The sequence below is a fragment of the Colobus angolensis genome, unplaced genomic scaffold (assembly GCF_000951035.1).
Source record: "Colobus angolensis palliatus isolate OR3802 unplaced genomic scaffold, Cang.pa_1.0 Scaffold162, whole genome shotgun sequence".
Taxonomy (NCBI): Eukaryota; Metazoa; Chordata; class Mammalia; order Primates; family Cercopithecidae; genus Colobus; species Colobus angolensis.
The window spans coordinates 1918238-1938979 of NW_012114733.1; the positions used below are offsets into that span (position 1 = coordinate 1918238).

Consider the following 20742-nt stretch of genomic DNA (forward strand, 5'->3'; position numbering starts at 1 on the left):
AACAGTTATGGTGCCCCACGTATCGTTTATTGCCTATTCTAAGTCTTTCTTTGGCTAAATAATCTGGTCCAAAGCAGACTTTTCAAAGTACCATGTGGCAAATACGTTTTGGATTAGCAATGCTACAGCCCTTTGGAGGTATCGGTTTATTACAGTTGGAATTCTGATGCCTTGCCATGTTGCCATGCTCAGTAAGTCTTTATTAAATTGAGATGAGGAGGTTTTGTTTTCAGAAAGTTTTAGACGATTTAAAAATAAGCCAATCTAGACCACAGTTAATTGATTATAAAGTTGGTTACCACTCATTGAGTGCCTACAATATGCCAAGCACTCCCAAGATAAGCTCTATGGGAATAAAAATAGCCTAGAACGAGAGCCCTTCTCCCAAAGTATGGTCAGCAGACCTAATGGATCAGCTCCTACCAAATATTTGCAATGACAAGATTTTTTAAAATACATTTAAATGTTTCATTATTCCATCAACTTGATTTTGATAGTTTGTCATGAAAGAGGTAAAATAAATGAATTCCATAGTATAAATTTAGCAATGGTCACCCTGTTCTTTCCATAATTATAGAAAAATGAAAGCTTCACTTAGGGGTAATAACTTTGTGATAATAAAAAGAAATGCCTCCCCCAAATTTAGCCAAAACTCTAAACTGTCTCAGTTGAAGCTTCAAATAAAGTTACTGGGTGATGTTTCTAAACCACAGCTTGAGTGACAAGTTCTGCTGCTCTTCTTTTCCACCTCAGAGTTGAACACATACTCTTCTCAGAAGAGATTGGGGCCCACATAGATTAAGGGAATTGTTTCGTATCTCAGAACCACCTATTTGGAGAACTAGGAGGTTTAAAATCACCCCCACTTAAGTCAATAAGACTGATGGGTTGAGGGCAGGGTCTGGGTCTTATCTCACCTCAGTGCCCCACAACTGCTAACACCTTGCTTTGCACCTAGAAAATCCTAAGCCCATATCTGCTGAAATGAATAACATGTTCTTTTTTTCACACTTAGATTGATTTAGTTAATTTATAACAACAACCAGACACGCACAAAAATCCAGAATGTCATCGAACTGATAACCAATAATAGCTAGTGTTTGTTGAATGCCTGTTTGTGCCAGCCATTTGGGTTAAGTGTTTTAGGGGCATCATTTTAGTCCCCACAATAGCTCCGTAATGCTGGAGACACTGTTCCCATTTCACAGATGAGGTGGCTAGACTTTGGTCCTGGAAACAGAGAAGCAATTTTCGAGGCATCCAGGGAGACTCTGGCTGACCTTCCATGAATCAGTCCTGAAGGCCACTTGTATCCATTCTAAATCAATAGAAAAAGGCAAAAAACAGTATTTGTATTCAGTAATTCCTGCCTTCTAGTTCTTATGTACTCAAAGGGAGCTGCCTTCATTTCTTGTCTCACAATCAGCTTTATGTGTGAAGCCTAACAAATAGTAACTCTCTCTAGAAATACCTTATGAGATTTTCTCTTAAGAAAATCGAGTAGGGGAAGGGCTGTTGTCAAAAGAAAACATTTTAAGAGAGGAAAATGGAGACAGTTCATTTATACTAGCTAATGAGGAAAGAAAAAATATTTCCATTGTTCTCCTTTTTTTTCTCGCTACACTTCATACTTGCTTCCTAATGCTGAAATCAGAAATCATATGTTCAGCATATGGCAAAAAATGAGACTTAAAATCATATTTGTCAGCAACTCTAAGCCCTTAAATTCAGCCCTCCAAAATCAGATGAAGGTGTGCAGGCTACTCAGAGAATGAGGTCGAGAAAGGAAGTGCTGAGGTGCTCGCCAGCAAAGGGAAAAATGTATTGCTGTCGCTATTCAGATAAGCCCAGGGAAAGCTTCTGATCCCACTGCTGAGGCCACGTGTGTGCATTTTCACATACGTTAGGATATTTATTTTTCATAAGGTCCTTTTGAGATATATTTCCTGAGAGAAAATGGTAATATTTAAATATATCCACTTTAAAAAATTGCTTCTGATTTTTGCAGTTGAGTTTGAAACGTTTATTTTTCTTTTGGTGAATAATAAGATTAAAGTGCATTATTCAAATTGAGTACAAAAACAACTTTTTTCCTCTTTTAGCTAGAAATTTGCACAGCGTTTACCCCTTATAGTAATGCTTCGTGGTATTTTTTTTTTTGTAAAGGGGTCAGAGTCTAAGCCAATAATAGCTGCAGTTTGAAACTTATTACTAGAAATGTGAGGATTAGTATAATTTTAGTTTTTCCTGCATCTTAGGAATGGAGAAGATTTGTAGGTGGAGAGTCTTTTTTCCAAAAGTTGTATGAAGGTTGCCTTCTCATTCTTTCCTTCATCTCCTTTTCTTACCTCACGAGAAGGTCTAAATGTAATCAAGTCCCAGTTTTAAAATATAGTTTTATTGAATTTGGTTCAGTGCATTGAACTGACTGTATAGATGATTTTGTGGCATCATATATGCTGTTTTGTGCATATCACAGTGGGATATTTGTCCTCAGGGATTTCATTAGTTTATTTTAAACCAAAGGGTTGCTGTCCAGCTGAAATTGTTAAATGATGAATTTTAATTTCTTTCTTGAATCTTCAATTCAACACATTGTTGGCATCTTCTTGAATACTACAGTATGAGGCCTCCAGAGTTCCTTTTGTCCTCTGCTGGTAGACATCCACTTGACATCTATTTCATGGTTTAAAACAAAGCCTTTGGCACAATGTTTGCGATTTTTTTTCTCATCTAAATCATGACTGCTTAAGTAGTGTTGGTTCTATTCAGATGGTAGTTTTTGCTAAATATGTCATCAGTGACCTGGGTTTTAGCTTATGGTGAAAGAACATGTAGAAATGCCCATGCCTGGTCACTCTACGTCAGTATTCTCCTTCAAGAATTCTCATTTCCCTGTGTCGTTATCTCTTTGAGTTAGGGCAAATGATAAAAATAAACACACAGAAGGCTATTTTGTACAACTAGGAAACACACAAAGTATTTTTTAAATCTTACTAAGGTAAAATTTGTGTCTTACTGTGGACAATTTTTGTTTGTTTTCATCAAAAAGGTGATGTTTGCGTGGGTCTCAAAGTTAAAGTCAAAGCATAGGAATGAAACCTTGTGAATTTAATATCTAGCTTAGTATATAGCTGTAAAGTGCTTTTCTTTTTTGTTTTGTCTAGGAAATTCTGTACAGGATAGAACCTCTCCCTTTCTTAGAAGGGCCAATTGTTTCATGGAAAGAGCCCGAATTCTCAGAGGAGCAGATGCTGTCTCTGTGAAAGAGAAAATTACAATATTATTCACAGAATGTTACAAATACTCATATTAAACATAAAAGCAAATCATTATGCAATAATTCTATTGGCTGGACCAAAAAATTTCTAGTGTCTCTAATAATAATGCTTTATTGCCTTTGTTTAAATCCAAAGATTGTGATTTTCTGTTCTTTCTTTTTCAAATAGAAAGGTGTATTCCCTATTTTAAACTACTGCTAGGAGCTTTCTTTACCAAGAGAAATGTATTTCAGTTGGGTTCTCCTAAGAATTACTCCCATTAAAAAAAAAGTCTGAGATAGAAAGGGTAAATATAGTCAGACCTATGGCGTTACTACAAAAATATTGTGCTGTGTTTGTTATTTTTCATTATGCTTTTTAATGCCCAACAGACTCATTCAGTAAATTTGAGACTTACTGCAGACTTGGAATTATTCTTTGTTGTGTGTTAAACTAATTGGGTTGAATACGTTTTATGTGCTTTTGTTCCACTCCACATAGAAATTGTAGATTATTCATCTTGAATGAATTTTAAATTATTTAAACTTTGCACTGTTGGTGTATGACCGTCTGAGGCTCTTTTTAAAGAACAGACGCTCTTTTTCCTGTAGACATTGTAGGTTTATTTGCTTTAGATACAAATAACATTTATCTTGTGTTAAAAAAAAAAAAAGCACATGCTTATGTTGTTTATTATACTTTGATAGATTTTCCAATTATTTCTACTTTTCTTTAAACAAGCATATCTGGAAGTTGTGATAGCTCAAGATGAAAAACCTTATGCCTTTTATATCTTGATGAATTAACACTATCTTACCATGTAGTTTAAATGCCAAAGTGTCATCCTCCCGATGCGATTCATAACGTCTATCCCAGGGCAAATCTGTTTTCTTTTCAAGCACACTGAAGTTTCAGATCGCTCTCTCTGTATTTTACCCAACAACAATCTGCAACTTATTTTTTCTCCAGGAAAATTGAATCTGTTACTGTTTAGTATTCCTACCAGTTTGAAAAATGTGGTTTGTATTGGCATCAGAGCAGTAATTTACATATATTGGGATAACAAAAATGCATGCCAGAAAAAGATCAACATAAAATGAAATGCAGAAAAGCTGTTTTCCTTCAACAGCAACTCAAAGCAAAGTTAATAGAGAAATTGACGAGCATTTGCCCTGAATGCGTCACTTGTTTCTTGTAGGTGAAGTGTGACCAGTATTGGCCTAGCAGAGGCACAGAAACCCACGGACTGGTTCAAGTAACGCTGCTTGATACTGTGGAGCTGGCCACATATTGTGTTCGAACATTTGCACTTTACAAGGTTTGCTTTTCATCTTTTTCTCCTCTCTTTACCCTCTCTATTGTTTAAAGAAAGCTTCTTTTGAGAAATCAAATCTCTTAAGGCTTTACTTAAATCTTGATCCCAGTGGCAACAGTGAAGAATGAAATAAATCTTCCATTATCACTCAGCCATTTTTCTTCTTGTCTGACGATTTATCAGTAAATAGAAAACTCTTGCTCCGAATGAAAGTTTCAGCCAATGAAGAATAGATGAAGAAGAACTAGTTCTTCCTGGAAAATGTGATAGGAGCTCTCCTGGTAGTTAAACTTGAAAAATGTAATGCTTCTCACCTAAGAATTTTGTCTTCCTGCGCAAATATTTGTCATTTACAAATAGCTTGGGGTTTATATCTCCAAAGAGTGTGTCTTACCAAAGGATATAGGGTGGGAGAAAGGAATTAAAATAGCACATTTTAGCATTACCTCTTCCCTGTTATTCATCCTTACCACCTGAGGCTGGGAAAACAGCATTTCAGCTGATACTCCTATTTCACAGAATGGTTCAAGTGAGAAGAGAGAAGTGAGACAATTCCAGTTCACCGCCTGGCCTGATCATGGTGTTCCAGAACACCCTACACCTTTTCTAGCTTTCTTACGTAGAGTCAAAACCTGTAACCCTCCCGATGCTGGTCCGATGGTTGTGCATTGCAGGTAAGAGGCATTTGTTTCACTTGCAGTCAGGAGGTTTCTAAGGAAACAGAAAGCTAAATTGTTTCTCATTGGATGTTTTTGCAACTTTTTGACATTCTGGGATAGTAAATGCCTTCGTAAATAACACAGCTCTCTTTTGGTCAAATGAGGCCTATGCTAACATCAATAGGATGGATTTGACATAGATGCATACTTCCCCTGGAGGTAGTAGGTAGCTGTGGTCCATTGCTATTGTCTTTTCCCAGTGAAGAGAAATAAATAAACACAAAATTAAGTGGGCACATGGCTGTAAATATGTAAAACAAAAAATAATATGTGGGGGACTATTCTTAAAAACAAATTTATATTGTTTGACAAGTTCTTGTAGGCTGAACTGATACAACCTTTTTACTATTTATAGGGAAACAATTACTAAACAAAATAATATCATACAAGCTTTAGGGAGAATATCTTATTGCTTAAAGATGCCTTCTGCACATTAGTAATATCAAGTCTCATAACATCACTAATTTGATTTTTTAAAAATGTATTTAATAGAATATAAGATCTATAATTTGGAAGGAGTTATTTTATTTACTCAAAGATAATAAGCTTGTATTTTTCTCTTGAAATGTATAGATTGTATTTTTTGCTTAAGTCTAATAGCTACATCACCACTGAGATTGCAATATATTTAAATGTTTATAGGTTTTTAAATATTAAACTGATTTCTTCCAGTTGCTTGAGTTCCTCTTAAGTGTCATTACTAACAGACTACTTAAGCTATCTGGTCAGAGTCTATTTATTACTATATAAATATATAGTACATATAATTTCATGATAGTTCTTTATAACATGAGAAATTCGAAGATGAGGAAATATTGCTTCTTCCACAGTTAAGTAAAATAGAAGTGTGGGAGTATAGGAAAAACACAAGAAAGCATCTGTCTTAAATCAGTTCTATCGTGACTTAATTCCATAGCTCTCTTTCATACCCCATGTTGTACTATAATATGATACAGTAGACCCTAGAAAAGGGGCTAGTTTTTTAGAAATGGGGTCAATGGATTGATCAGAATAAAAGCAATGAAATTCACCTAGCCAAACCATGCTACAATGCTCATTGTTAAACAATCGGCTGGCAAATTCCAAACAGGATAAAGTTTCTCTTTTCCAGCAAATGTTTTCCTAGATAAAACGAGTAATAACATTACCTTGCGTTTATGTAGAGTATTTTACTAATTTCAAAGCACTCCCCTATGCTTTATTTTCTTTGATGTTCATAACAACAGTACGTTGGCTTAAGAGAATTACGTTGGGTCAAGAGAAGTGAGAGGCTACACAGGTTGCTTCAAGTACTGATAACTAAGAAGATGATGGCATAATCGGCCTCAAGTCTTATCTAGATTCTTGTTTCCCTATATCTAAGACAGGCTCCTTTGAGGACTGGCCACTCCAGCTACAGTTTTCTGCATGATTGTAAAACATTAAAAATTATTTTTAATTTGAGCAAGTGCTTTTACATCATGAAAGTAGATTTCTGGTTCTCCTGCCTTTTGGTTTTAATTCAGGTGCTAGTTTGATCAGTCTGTACACTCTGTTACACACAGTTCTTTGCAGGCCTCAGAGAGCCAATGTACCTGATTATATGGTGCCTCTGTCTGGTAAAAGCTGAACTTGATTATAAAAATCACAAATGAAACACATGAAGTGTTTTCAGATAGAGTTTGGCCAAAGAATAGAGAAACAGAAAATTTGGGCTAGCAGAAGAAATGTTGCCCTTGTATGCCTAATGGCAAAAATAGAGTACACACACACACACACACACACACACACACACACGTGCTGCACATACACACATGTCTCCACACACATATGTAATTATATATTTAATAGGAACAAAAATTAGAGACACATAATTTGGAAGTTTTCACTGAAAAACAGCATGCTGATTTTTTTCACATTGCATTTCAAAACGCAGAATCTGTCCTTTCTCCAAATTTTCCTCCCATTTCCATAAAGTGGAGGCACTAGAATTAAAGTGGAGGCACTAGAAAACTGAGATAGATAGATAGATAGATAGATAGATAGATAGATAGATAGATAGATACATACATACATACATACATACATACATACATATATAATTTTTAAAATACATTTCACCCTCTGTAGATTATAAGCAAAGTATAGGGTTCATGCTGGGCACCGTGACGGACACAAAAATGTTTGCAAGCAAATAGCAAGCATGAGAAATAAGATAAATAGCTGTAATGCCTTATTTTGAGAAAATACACACACACACACACCCCACATCCGTGTTATGTTAAGCCACCTGGACTCACCTCAGAGAGAGACAGGCTACTCAGAAGAAATAAGGAAACAAAGATGAATCTGCTGAGCTAATAGCTGCTGATATTTGGAAGTGCTGTGCCTGAGGCTCTGGAGAAGCTGCTTATTGAAACAAACAACGGAAGAGTAGGTATATTGGTGGAAGAAATTGGTTAGCAACTTCAAAACAATGAGGGAAAGGAACTGCATAAACTGAGCTCTGTGACATAATTTCCCATAGGTAATTTTACATGTCTGGTAAGAGGTTTTGGCCTCTTTATTTAGGAGGGTCACGTCTACATTGTCAATATCCATATTATCATGAATTTTTGAGTTGAATACAAGCCAAGTTAAAACTTGACAGTATAATGTTTTGTGACAAAGCAGCAGATTAAAGTCATTCTTAAAAGACAGTTATTCATCTAGCATCCCATAAATGCTAGTTTAGAAACCAATTCTAAGCAGAAAGAAACTATGCAAAAAGCCACAATAACCATGTTCCAAAGGGATACTGATCACGGTTAACCATGATCATGTTACAGATAATCGCAAAAAATAGTCTGGAAGGTAAATACTGTATTTTGTGTTGTGATTTCTTTTATTATGTACTAAACTTTTTTTTTTCTATATTAAAGAAGTAGTGACAAAGTAGATCTAAGCCTTCTGCCCAATATATCCTGTGGTGAGAATGGAGGAGGTTTTAAAGAAGTCGGGTAGTAGCCCAAAAAAGGTGGGGCTGGCGGTGCAGTACAGGAAAAGGAAATCATGGTCCTCCAATGGTTCTGAGACATAACTGGAGTAGGACAAAAATGAGCCATTAAGTAAAAGAAATTCTAACAGTCAACAACAAGAAAGAATTTTAGGGATAGCCCAGGGCAACAAGCACAGACAAGACCTTGGAAGGTCAAGGAGGACAGAGTCTACCAGATTCCTAAAAGAAAGAAGGTCTGGTTCAACAGCAAGGAAGGAAAGGCCAACTCTAGTTATCCATCAGTTCATACAGAGCGTAGAATCTCACCATTGAGGGTACGCACTCTGGAGAGATAGACTGTCAGCTTGTTTACTTACTGGCAGTGTGCCTTTGGACAAATTATTTAATCTCTGTTTCTTCACCTGTAACATGGGATAACACTGTAAATAGCAATGAGAATTTTATAAAAATTAAGTAAAATGACATAAAATAGATAGATATAAAGCACTTGAGATAGTGCATAGCATATAGAAGTATGCAGTAATTTTAAATTATTAATAATTATTCATTACTGAGTACCTTTTAAAAGCTGTGTGTATATTTAGAACTCTGAGAAGAAAAATTCAACATGAACTTGGATGTCATCTGTGTAACCTGAGCCATCCATTTTATTAAATCACAAATGTTTATAAATATCCAAATCATTAAATAAATGGATTTTTTTCAAATGTACATATTTTCAACTATGGTAATCCCGTAAGACTTCTCAGCGAGAGAGAACATGTTGATGCTATGTGTTAGAGAGAATCATTTATAATAATACATCTGTTTGTATAAAGACCTGAGAAACCTTTCAACTCTTAAAATGATGCTGTTAAAGGAACTTAATACTGTGATCCTTAAAGCGTTCAAGATGAGGTCTTAACTGCTTATCATTGCATTCATGACCCTTTGTAATCTAGGCTGATCTCACCCTTCGCACCTCATTGCTGACTCCTTGGGCCATCTTCTGATAGCTACACATTTCAAGTATCTTCATCTCTGGCTCTCAGCAAAATATATTTATCTGGTCTCGAATTTCAACAATTCCCCTTCTCTACTTGATGATTTTCAACCTTGACGCATAATCCAACTTAAATAGCACTTCCTATTTGTATTGCAGAGGTTGCAAACTGGCTTCGGATGGTTTTGTTGATGTACATGATAATTTTTTAAAAATTTGAGCATGAATTTCTTTAAGCTGGAATGCACTATCCAGTTTTCCAAACCCTTTCCACTCCCTATTATTTTATACACATTTATGAGATTGCTTCATCTTGTAGACATTTGAGTTGTAACTCTGGAGAAACATTTTAAGCTTATTCCCCAATTCTTTTCCCACAGGAAGAATTAAATACTCTCTAAATTCTCATAGAATAGGTTCACACTTTGCATGTTTAGCTAAGTGTGTGCAGATCATATGTGCCTTGAGATCTTAGAAGGCATGAGTAATGGCTTATGTACATTTTTACCCCAGCTCTTACACCTTAGTAAGCACTCAGTAATTGCTTGTCCAAGTTTGTTGAATTCCATATGGCATTTTAATAATTTTTACAAATATAATAAGAGTTTCAAGGCTGGACTGATTTTTTTTGGTCTGTTTTTTCACCTAAGAGACTGTATTTTTTTCCCTTTATATTGGGATATATTGGGATATTTCTTTATGAGAGCTTAATTTTTAAATTTCCTTTCCCTTACTTATAACTATTTCATGTTCTTTCCCACATAGCGTCTATTCCATGATTAAATATAGACATAGCTCCCCATTTTGTAGCCATACTAATAGTTCAGGATAGTTGAGCCCTTATTCAACCTTGGTCACCAACCATACAAACCATACGCTTGGCTCCAGGTATCTCTTGTCAACCGAAGAGGCCCTGTTGTAAGTGCTTTATATGTGTTACAGCTTTTCCCTTCCCATGGTATTTACAAGGAGTAATATTAGTTTCCCATTTCACAGAAGAAAAAAACAGCAGAGGCTGAGTAAGACTAGCTTACTTGCCTGAGCTCATACTACTAGTGGTGGCAATGTTCCCCACGTTGCATGGCCCTATAAATCAGGCAGATTCTCCAGACTTTAGGTCCCATGATGGATTTTAGCTCCCCTTTCTGCTGTCCCTTTGGGGGCATTTCTCCATCAAGCCTTCCCTGGTGACCTGGTCAGAATGAGCCACTCCTTCCTTTCTGATTCCATACCACATTGCTCTATTCTGGCCTTTCTTTCACTCTTTCTAAATCAAAGGCAATTGCTAGCATGTGAGTCTCTTCCATTCCTTAATCACTTGAACATAAATAATCACAATAGCTACCAATCATGGAGCCATTACGGTTTTCCAAATATTACTGAGCACTCATTTAATCCAGAAAATAATATATTTTGCTTGCAAAGAGCATTAAGCACAGGGAGGTAGTAAGTGATTTGTTCAAGGTCATACAGCATATACATTTCATCCTGATTTCAAAGTCCATGGTCTGTTTACCCATCATTATATCCAGTTCTTACTCTTTGTGTTGCAGAGACCACCTAGTCCCTTTCACTTAGCTCTTTACTGCACATGTTGTCAGATATTTGCCATTATCTCTTCACAGCACATATATATGTGTGTGCATATATATACACACATATATATATAATCGTGCAGTGCATATATATATGTATATGAGTGCGTGAATAGACACGTACAGTATTGTTTTTATCTTATTTGTAAAATGTGATTTGGGAGCAGAACTTTCTATTTATTAAACTGAGATTTCCTTAGAGGTCATGCGTTATATTCTCCTATATCATCTTAGTCTTCCCCTTAGAAACTAAGGCCATTTTGTTCCCCTTTTGAGCCTTGTTCCTTATGTTGTTTTATAGAATAATTTGTGGCTTATATTCTAAACCACATATTCTATAAAGTCTATATTCTAGTACCAAAGGGACATGACAACTGATTTGCTCCAAGTATTTGCATTTGTTAGGAATGAATACATTGGGAAAAAGCTATAATTTCAGTGAATCAGTTATAAAACCTTGACCCATGATACTAAATCTTGCGTCATATTAACTCTTTTTAAGACAAAGGGAAGACTTTTTCTTCATAAGAGCAACATTTATTTATGAAAAAAAATTGAAAAGGGGATAGATCACAACTCCTGAATTGATCTTCTAAATGAAACAATCTCAAGGAAAATAAAATAAGCTTCCTGAGTGTCACTTAAATCTATCACAATCATAGAATCAAACCGCCCTTCAAAACTGGAAGGAATAGGAACTGCATACCAGATATAGATCAATAATGTCCTAGAAGCACCAACAGGCCACTAACGTGGCCCAGTAAAAAATCAGATGCCAGTTTGGGGGAGTAAAAACTCCTAAATTCCAATCTTCATAATGCTTTCTGACTTTGCATATGGAAGCACAACCAGGAAACTATGTAGGCCATATTCATAGCATAACCATGTACCCCTAAGCCCAACCCAATAGTGATGAAAATGGCCTTTTCAGAGTCAAAAGATTTTGGAAAGCATTTCATAAGAGCATAAAAACAAAAGACCTTGTGATCCAAAGAAGCTAAGAGTGCTGTGGAAAATTGTTTAATGCATTTTTAACCATTCATTCTAAATTCCAATTTTATTTCTTCTAATGTTCCATTCAAATGTCTCTTCAGATCAAAGACCACAAGTATTTCCAAAGCATGTGATAGTTTTGAGATGCTGACAAATGTGAACCATAGACCCATATTTTCCTTAAACCTGGGGTGTATTTTTATGTGTAAATTAGGTAATAGGAGATGCTAGCCTTCTGTAGATGAAAGGTGGGATTCTTAAAAATGCCAACATCTCTCGATAAGAATGGGTGGAGTGTACAAATTATATCCTTATTTATGGAAACATTTTAAGGTGAGGAAAAATAATTGTGCCATGTGGAACCCATTATGCCAGATTCTGTTTTTATATATCAGTAATTCTGTATAAGAAGCAAATGCTTAGTTTATGAGACAACGTAGTGATACAAAACAGGAGGCTGGGTCTTCAGTCTGTTGATGGCCCAGTCCTATAAGAGAAAAATACCTTCCTTCCACTAAAATAGTTTAAAAGTAATGGCACAAAAAAAAAAGCATTAAAAGGAATTGCATAGTGTCCCCAGTAGGTATAAAGTGTAAAACTCAAAATGGAGAATCTGAGGTGCTAAGAAGAGCACTCTGGCTGCGTGATGAAATGGAGAAATTTATTTGAAAAGAAGCATGACAGATATAAAGGCAGTGGAGGAGAGGTGAGGCCAATAGTAATACCATACTATCTAACTTCAAAATCATGTATCAGGTCTATATGATGTAGGTTCCTTCAAGGGCAACTGAGAACCTATCACCAATCCTGTTCCCATTGCGTGCCTAAGAATAGCAACCGACTTACTTTTGTGTTGTAAGTGACTGTTTACAGAGCATCTCCTCGTCACTTATTTTATTTGATGTTTATGGTAAGAGTAGCAGATGTGCATTATTACTTTTCTCACTCTCCAGCTAAGGAAACTGAGACTCTGAGAAGTTAAGTGATTTGCTGAAGAACACGTACTTAACTAGTAAGCTGAGTCAGGAGAACCCCCTTTCTGATCTATGTGTATATTATACTGCCATTTTCCATTTTGCTCAATTTATATCTTATAAATGAGAGTAGAACTGTCCCTAACCTGCAAATGAGATGGCTCCCAGCACATAGAGCTGTTCTTAGGGACCAGCAATGCATGGAAGTGAAAACTCTGCAATTGAAATTGTTCTAACAAACAGAGTTCAAATCTTAGCTGTACTGTTTACTGCATCTGCGACCTTGAGCACATTAAACAATCTTTCTAAGACTCAATTTCCGGATCAGTAATATGGGGATATAGTGGTATTTCTTTCATAGTATTGGTTTTAAAGATTAAATAAGAGCTGTGTAAAGTGATTAATTAGCCTGTTAATATAGAAATAAGTCAACAAATGTTTACAGTTACTGACTTTTAAAAATTGTTTTACCTCACATAGTTATTTCAATTGACTCTAGTAATGTCAACAAAGAATACTATTATATTTTCTGAACTGTGAGTTTGAGTTCTATGTAATTGTCGATTCAGAAGGGTAGAAAACATGTGCATGTATACATTAACATAGAAGATGGGTGGCAACTGGAATATGTAACACGGAAAAATGTGTTAAGTACTGTTATAATTATTTCATTGCACTAAAATTAATGCTTCTCTTATTAGAACCAATTGTTTCTATAAGCAGGGTTTCTCAGCCTCAGCAGTTTGGACGTTTTAGATCATAGAATTTTTGCTGTGAGAGCCGTCCTATACATTGTAGTATGTTTAGCGGTATCCTGGGCTTTGCTCACCAGATGCCAGTAACGCGCCCCACCCTCACCTCCCTTCCCCACATTGTTACAATAAAAAAAAAAGTCCTAGGCATAGCCAGATGTCCCCTTGGGTATAAAATCATCCCTGGGTGAAAACCACTGCTTATGGTAAAAAAAAAACTAATTTTTAACGTGGCAGAATTACTGTGTCCAAACGATAACCCACCTCAAAGCTTTTAGCTTTAACAACAACAACAACAAAAAGCTAATTTGAGTGCCAGTCTTATTTTACATATTTGAAGAACTTCTTTGTGAGACTTACTTTAATTATAAACTTTTAAAGCATACAGAGAACTAGGCTCATTACTTGGAAAGAAAAGAAATCTAATCGTGTTTCTTACCTTGGTCAGCAAGCATACAAACCATACACTTGGCTCCAGGTATCTCTTGGCATTAGAAAAATAAATAAATAAATCCACCTTCAAGGACAAAGATGTGCCACCATTACTGGATTCAAAAGAACAGGCCGTAGGCGTTTAACTCTACTGCCAAAAAGGAGTTCCAAAAATATTTTTGCACCATGGCAGCATTGCAATAAATCTTTGTCCTCTCAAAGTGGCTACTTTGAAGGGCCATGCTCTTTGGAGTTGATAAATGCTAGTCTTTTGTGCTACGATATCAGTCACATTGCTTCGTATTCACAGTTGGTATGATGTCCAGCATTTTGGCAGTTCCAAACAATAAGCCCCAGGAGTGCCCTCAAGTGGCATATGACTTAGTGACTGTCCCTTTTTCATTGTTTCATGGAGGCCAAAGATAACAGATGAGATGAATGGAAGGAAAGTGAGTCATAATGTCAGACCGCCTGCCCAAGCTTGCAGGTTCCTGAAATTATTTGCCTTTTGATTTTTGAGAGTACAGATTTCTGGGACAGCACACTTCATTTTTAAATCATAGAAATTTACCAAAGATAAGTTGCTGATTAAATACTTGCTTATGGAATGTGTGTTCATTGTTTTTGGTGTTGAGCATTGACTCATGTTTTAAAATACTCTAACTGGACTTGTTTCCGGTACACCTATGTGCCATAGGAGTTGGCAGAGCAGAGGGTATGTCTATCAGTTAGCATTGCTATCTACAAATACCAACCCAAAACACAGTGGCTTAAAACCACAATAATCTGTTATTTCTCACAAATCTGTGGGTTGACTTGGGGCAGGACGTGGATCTTCTGCCGATCTCTCCTGAGCGCTTTTTCTCAGTCAGCGTGAAGGGCTGGGAAAGCCAAATGGGGTCTCTCTTTCTCCCCAAGGCTTTCCGTCCTCCTCCAGTGGACTCAGGGTTCTGAGGACCTCAAAGGGGAAGCTGTAAGGCCTTTTGAGACAGTTGCTTTTACTACATTCCTTGGTTTAAAACAAGTCAGGGTCGATTCCAGATTCAAGGAATGGGGAAGCATACTCCACCTTTTGATGGGAAAATAACAACTCATTTATGACCTCATTTATTCTACCTCTGAGTGTGACATTGCTGAACCTTATTTACTGGATTGGTGGAACTCTGCTCTGCATGCTCATCAGCCTGGCTAAATACAATGTGAATTTCCCTCCCCAGGCTGGATGAGAGGAGCCAAGACCCCTAAGATGACCCCAAAATACAGGGTTTATGAATAGTCTATGAAATAGGTAAGAAAGTAGGAAAAAAGTCCATTCTCAAAATGTATTTCATAACTGCTACCTGATTACTTCTGGTAAAATCAGCTTGTGGGTAGCAGAAACTTGTGCTCTTAACTCTCCTTACATCCTAACTCAAAAATATTTCCTTTACATCTTTCTGTAATTCAAGATTTACTGGGGTTAGTGGGCCTCTTTTTGAACTCAGAAACAGGACTATGATTCATTCACAATGAATCATAGACGGGGAAGGGACATTTCTAGCCTCTCAGACCACTTCCCCCCCTGTAGCCTTCTCTTTTTTAAAAAAAATTTCAGAGTTGAGAAAACAAAATTAGGCCAATGAGGTTGACAGCTTTCCCATAGACTTCTGCTGGACTCAAGTCTTCAGACTGCTAGTCTAGTATGTTTTCCACTGTGATATGGTCCTTAAAATTTTGTTCAAATTAATTTGATTAAAGGGTCCCTTAACATTTTCTAGATGCATTAGGAAAATAACCAGAAAGCACCTATATAATGAGAGGAAGTGTTGTGTTTGGCACCAAGATGATTGGAGTAGGTAATTTTGACACATTAGACCCAATTAAGCATCCCAGATCTTCAAGCCCATGACTAATGGAAACAAAGGCTGATGGGTAGCCAGGGAGCACCCTGAATGCACTGGGTACCCATTTGGTCAGTGAGGCTACAGCAGCAGATAATCGTAGAGCGATGCCAAAGGGAGATGGAGAACATGTCAGAGATAAACCTGTCCTGCCTTGTGGCAGTTCCTGGAGCCGTGGTGGTGGAAACCACTTCAGGCCAGTAAAAATTACTTTACATGCTGTCTTGGCAGGCCCTGCTCTGGTTCACAGTGGCTGCCTTGTGTATCTGCCGCTCCCGTTGGAGTGCTAGCCTGACTGTGCCGTGGCTGTAGCATGAGCTTTTTAGTGTCGATATGCCTGGGAGGCCCATCATCTACAATTTCCTCATCTCAGGCTCCAGCCAACTGCAGCAGATGCTATTGTTACCTCTTCTATTGAATAAAGTAGGAAGCAAAGAGAGAAAGAAATTTGTCAACATTTCTTTTCTGCTGGAACCAAAATAAAAACTGTGTGGTACATCGTCCAATGATAAACCATGTGCCAAATCTCCATTTTGTGTAACATGCTTATATAAGACTCTGCTTCTGTATTTCTTAACATAATGTAAATGACCTTCTTGATTCCACTATAGATGTGTTACAATTATAGCCATTCAGATTTCTCAATTTGGATTGGTGCTATTTCTTGCCCTTGCAAACCCTTTGCTTCTGACCATACCATCTGCTGGAATCATTTATATTTCTTTCACACACTCAAAGTGTTTGTTATATGCCTATATTTAGCTGTGTAAAACTCTGAAATATTTTATATAAATAAACAAATGTTTAGCAAGTATTTTCAAACCCTTTGCCTTGATAACTAGCATTAATAAGGTACATTTGTGTCCCTAACGTAAGTACAGCTGCAGAGAGAATTTCTTGTTAGAGAAATGTATGAAGTGACACCAAAATCAGAAGAGAATCCCTTTTGAAATAAAAGCCTGCATATGCAAGCAGTCCCTGTGCTGAAGACAAAGTAAATGATGATGAACTCAGCTAGCGAAAGGTTCTTTTTGGATACAAAACATAGCTGGGGGTAGGGGCTGTCTTCAAACTCTCTGAAGTAGCTGGACTTTCCAAGTTATCTTATCAAACTTTTGAGCCCCAATATGACATTGATGAGCCTGCAAAGTCTTATTAATCTCTTTCTCACTGCTCTATTCTCATCACCAGTTAAGTGCAATGTGAATGTCCTTCACAGGACTGGATGAGAAGAGCAAAACTCCCAAGTACGGCCCAGACTAAGGGTTTTTTGGTCAATCTATAAAATAGGTAAGAGAGGAGGAAAAGGGACGTTTTAATTTTTTTCAAAACAGCCACCTGATCTTTTTTGTTGTTGTTGCCATTTTTCACCTGGTTGACTTGCTTTTTTTCCTCTTGGATCCATAACTACCCCTAGATGTGTATATAAGAGTTGGGAATTGGAGTGCCTTTTTCTATCTGATTTTTCCCTTCACTGAGGTAAGGCTCCTCCTTGTAACTGAAGCAGAGCTTATATTGAGATTTGACCTGTGTGTTGCCTAAGTACAGATTATTTGAAGATGCTTGGTTTTTTTAATTAGACTGTCCAAGCTCAGAGTGAGTACCGTAAATGAATATAGAAGATAAACGTATGTAAGATGCAACCTTAATTGATCACAATGGTAAGCCTCCAAATTTTATCAACAGCTAAGGTTGCTGGATTTTGTATGGACAAACAGAGACCACGAATGGTCTCCAAATATAAACTGTATTTTATACATGCTCTAAAACCCTAGTAAAAATCAAGTACTTCCTAAAGCAGTAAGCAATCGCATGTATAGTAGGCAATTTTAAAATGTAAACTGATAAATCAAGCTCCTGGATCTTTAAATCTTCATTTTAAGTGTATCCTAAGAAAAACAACTCTGAATTCCATGACTTTCACTACATACTTGGCTTTCAAGATAAAAAAAATGATAATTGTAGAAATGTAGAAAAATAAGGGATATTGGATAAAACTGTATGGTCTTATGCAAGTCACTCACTTGACTTAAGTTATATTTCTGTAGAAGGGTAGAGAACAGTCTGGTCATTTGCCAATGACATGTTCTCAGAGCGAAACTGGATAAAATCTGACAGATTGAATGCTTGTTTACTTTGATGATGATCACGATTATGATGGTTTTCTAGAAATCTGTTTCTTTGAAGAAACAACCTCAGTCCAAATTTTGGTTTATAAGTGGTCAGACATTCTTCACATCCTAAACTCTCACTTTGTCAACCTGAACCAACTCCAATTCTAATCAATTGGGCAGAGGCTTTCTCAGTCTGGACTCATGCTCACTACTTGTATTTGAAAAACCATAACCAATCGTGTTACAAACCACAAAAATCCTCCTCTACAATGTATGTTAATATTTCATCCCTCTTTTGTATGTCTGAAAATGATTGACCTGGTGTCAGACTATTTTCTCTGAAGTACTGTGGTCTGAAATTCATTTGCTATCTTGGTTCAATTAAGCTCAAACTTACTGGTTTGTAGGGTACAATAGTAAAGCTACAAGCTTAGCAAAACCTCTTCCAGAATTTAGTAAGGAGCTCTGTGAATGTAGTCCAGTTACAAGAGATAGGTATGTATGCCTTTGTTGTTGTGTTTATATTTTCTAAAGGCTTAGGAATAAACACATTTTTAAAATCTGAGATAATAATTCTACATGTAACTCATTTTTAGAGTGAAGCTTTGTGACCTTCATAATGTACACAGGTACAAATTCCTAAGGTGGTCTTCATATCTCTTGCTGAATTCTTTGCCTGCATTTCTACATGGGCAATCTTATCAAGTCACAGAGTTTTCTGCTAAAGCTTCATCATATCACAGTTTGGCTATGGCCTAAAAAACCAATAGTCCAATTCTAGTTTTTGGAAGAAGGTGAGTGGGTCTGAACACCATCCTCTTTGTTATTTCTGCCCTGTGGGGTACTTTACATTTAGAAAGTGCTTTACCTTAAGGGGAAACAAAGGAGGCTGTTTTTTCAGATTTTTTTTTTTTTTTTTTTTTTTTTAGTTTGGTCATTTTCAAACATACCCGAAAGTGGAGAGAAGGTATAATGAACCCCCAAGCACGCCTCACATAACTTCAATTAGCAACATTCCAGGCAGTGTTTGTTAAATGGCAATTCATTTTCTATTTTTCGAAGAAACTCATTACATAACTGCCATTCAACATTTGAGATTTTAATAGCCTGGGCAGCCTTATCTCAGGTAAATATTCAATTTCCATGGACAGAGGTAGTGTAAAAGGCATTTATTACTGCTTTCTCGGCTCTAGGTTGAGTGCTCCTAGACTAGGTGTCCTATGCTCTTATAACCTGATACTTAGACTCCTTTTCTACATCTGAAGTCTTACAGCATGAAGTTTCAAAATGATTACAGAGTATTGAAACCACCTTCCTCTTCCTCTTTGGAGAGCTTGTTCCCCAAATTGTCCTTAGCAACATTTGGCTTGCAGTCTTTTAAAATTGTTATTCAGCACTTTTACTTTTAATTAGGCTCAGTTCCTCAAAGGCTCCACCACTGCCTGTTATTTGACATCCTAAGTTTCACGTTCCCCTGCTAAAACTTTTCTTTTAATCCTTGAAAGCAGAGCTAGATTTAAAATGTTCTACTTCATTGAGAAGAAAGAAGAAAATTTTAAAAAATCGCAGTTTTACAAATCCAAGTTTTACAAATCCGTCTGTTGACCATTGATTCTGACCCATTCATAATTGGCATACATAATTCACACCTATTGTGGGTTATAAGAAGTATAAGAAAATCTACAGAAACAGAAAAAAAAAGGTTTGAACATAAGAATGAAAATCACTCTGAAAATTTGGGATACCTCATCAATATATGTGCACATGGAATCATGGATTATTAATTGATGTGGGGGGGTGAATTTCTGTAGTCTAATAAGTATGGGTAAAAATAAGTTAAATTAGTTTCTTTACAGCAGGCTTTCTCAACCTTATGCATTGTGAGCCTTCAAGAGGAAATTTATAGAACTCTTTTTTTCCCCCTTGGAATTTCTCTAAAGACTCCAGGAAGTGCTATCATAAAAGAAATATTTCATAGCCTGGATAATTTGGCTCACAGTAATAAAACAGAGTGATGAACTATTAAGTGTAATTGGCTAATCAATTAGCAACATTCAATAAAATGTATATATAAATATAACCAGTAAATATTTATTACAACTGCACTGTGCAAAACTCTGGGTTATACAGTATGATATCTCCTTCAAAAAGCTTAATCATCATATATAAAGAGATCTAAAGCAATCAAGACCTTTCAGAAGAAACCTTGATCTGTGTGTTCAGTTCAGACTTGATCATTTAGATAAAACTCAAGTGTAGCAGAGAACCATAAAATGTATGTATACAGTTGATGTTAACCTCAAATGCATAACTGTATATTAGATTCACTAGTTTTTAAAATTTGGGACTAAGAACTCGTATTTGAGTATGACCAATGATTAGGAGATTTAGTGTTTTTAATATCGACAGCAAACAGTATTTTGTTTCTAAAGTTAAGCAACTGAAGTTTAGAATCCATCTAGATGTTTATAAATATTTTTCCATTTACCTGCAGTTGTGTCACCCTTACCTAATTCAATGATACTTTATTGGCTGTAATGGGACAAATTACTTTTACTTCAATCTTTCCAAAGTAGTTAACTTGGTTTCTACAGAAACAACTCATTTATTTTGTAACTATTTGTAACTATATCTGGTCATTTTATTTAAGTAATGTAATTCTTAAATTTTATTTTACATTTACAGTAAGAATTACATTACTTAAATAAAATGATTGATTATTTTTGGAATAAACATGATGACACCACAA

General features: G+C 36.2%; 1 protein-coding gene across 1 annotated transcript in view; it reads left to right on the plus strand.

Moving 5' to 3' along the window:
- Positions 1 to 20742, plus strand: part of PTPRD (protein tyrosine phosphatase, receptor type, D) — a 1303505-nt gene that overhangs the window by 1236456 nt on the left and 46307 nt on the right. Inside the window, exons 32-33 of the mRNA XM_011937289.1 lie at positions 4459 to 4578; positions 5095 to 5249. Of these exons, the coding sequence (XP_011792679.1) occupies positions 4459 to 4578; positions 5095 to 5249 (275 nt within the window). The remainder of the gene's footprint in view (positions 1 to 4458; positions 4579 to 5094; positions 5250 to 20742) is intronic.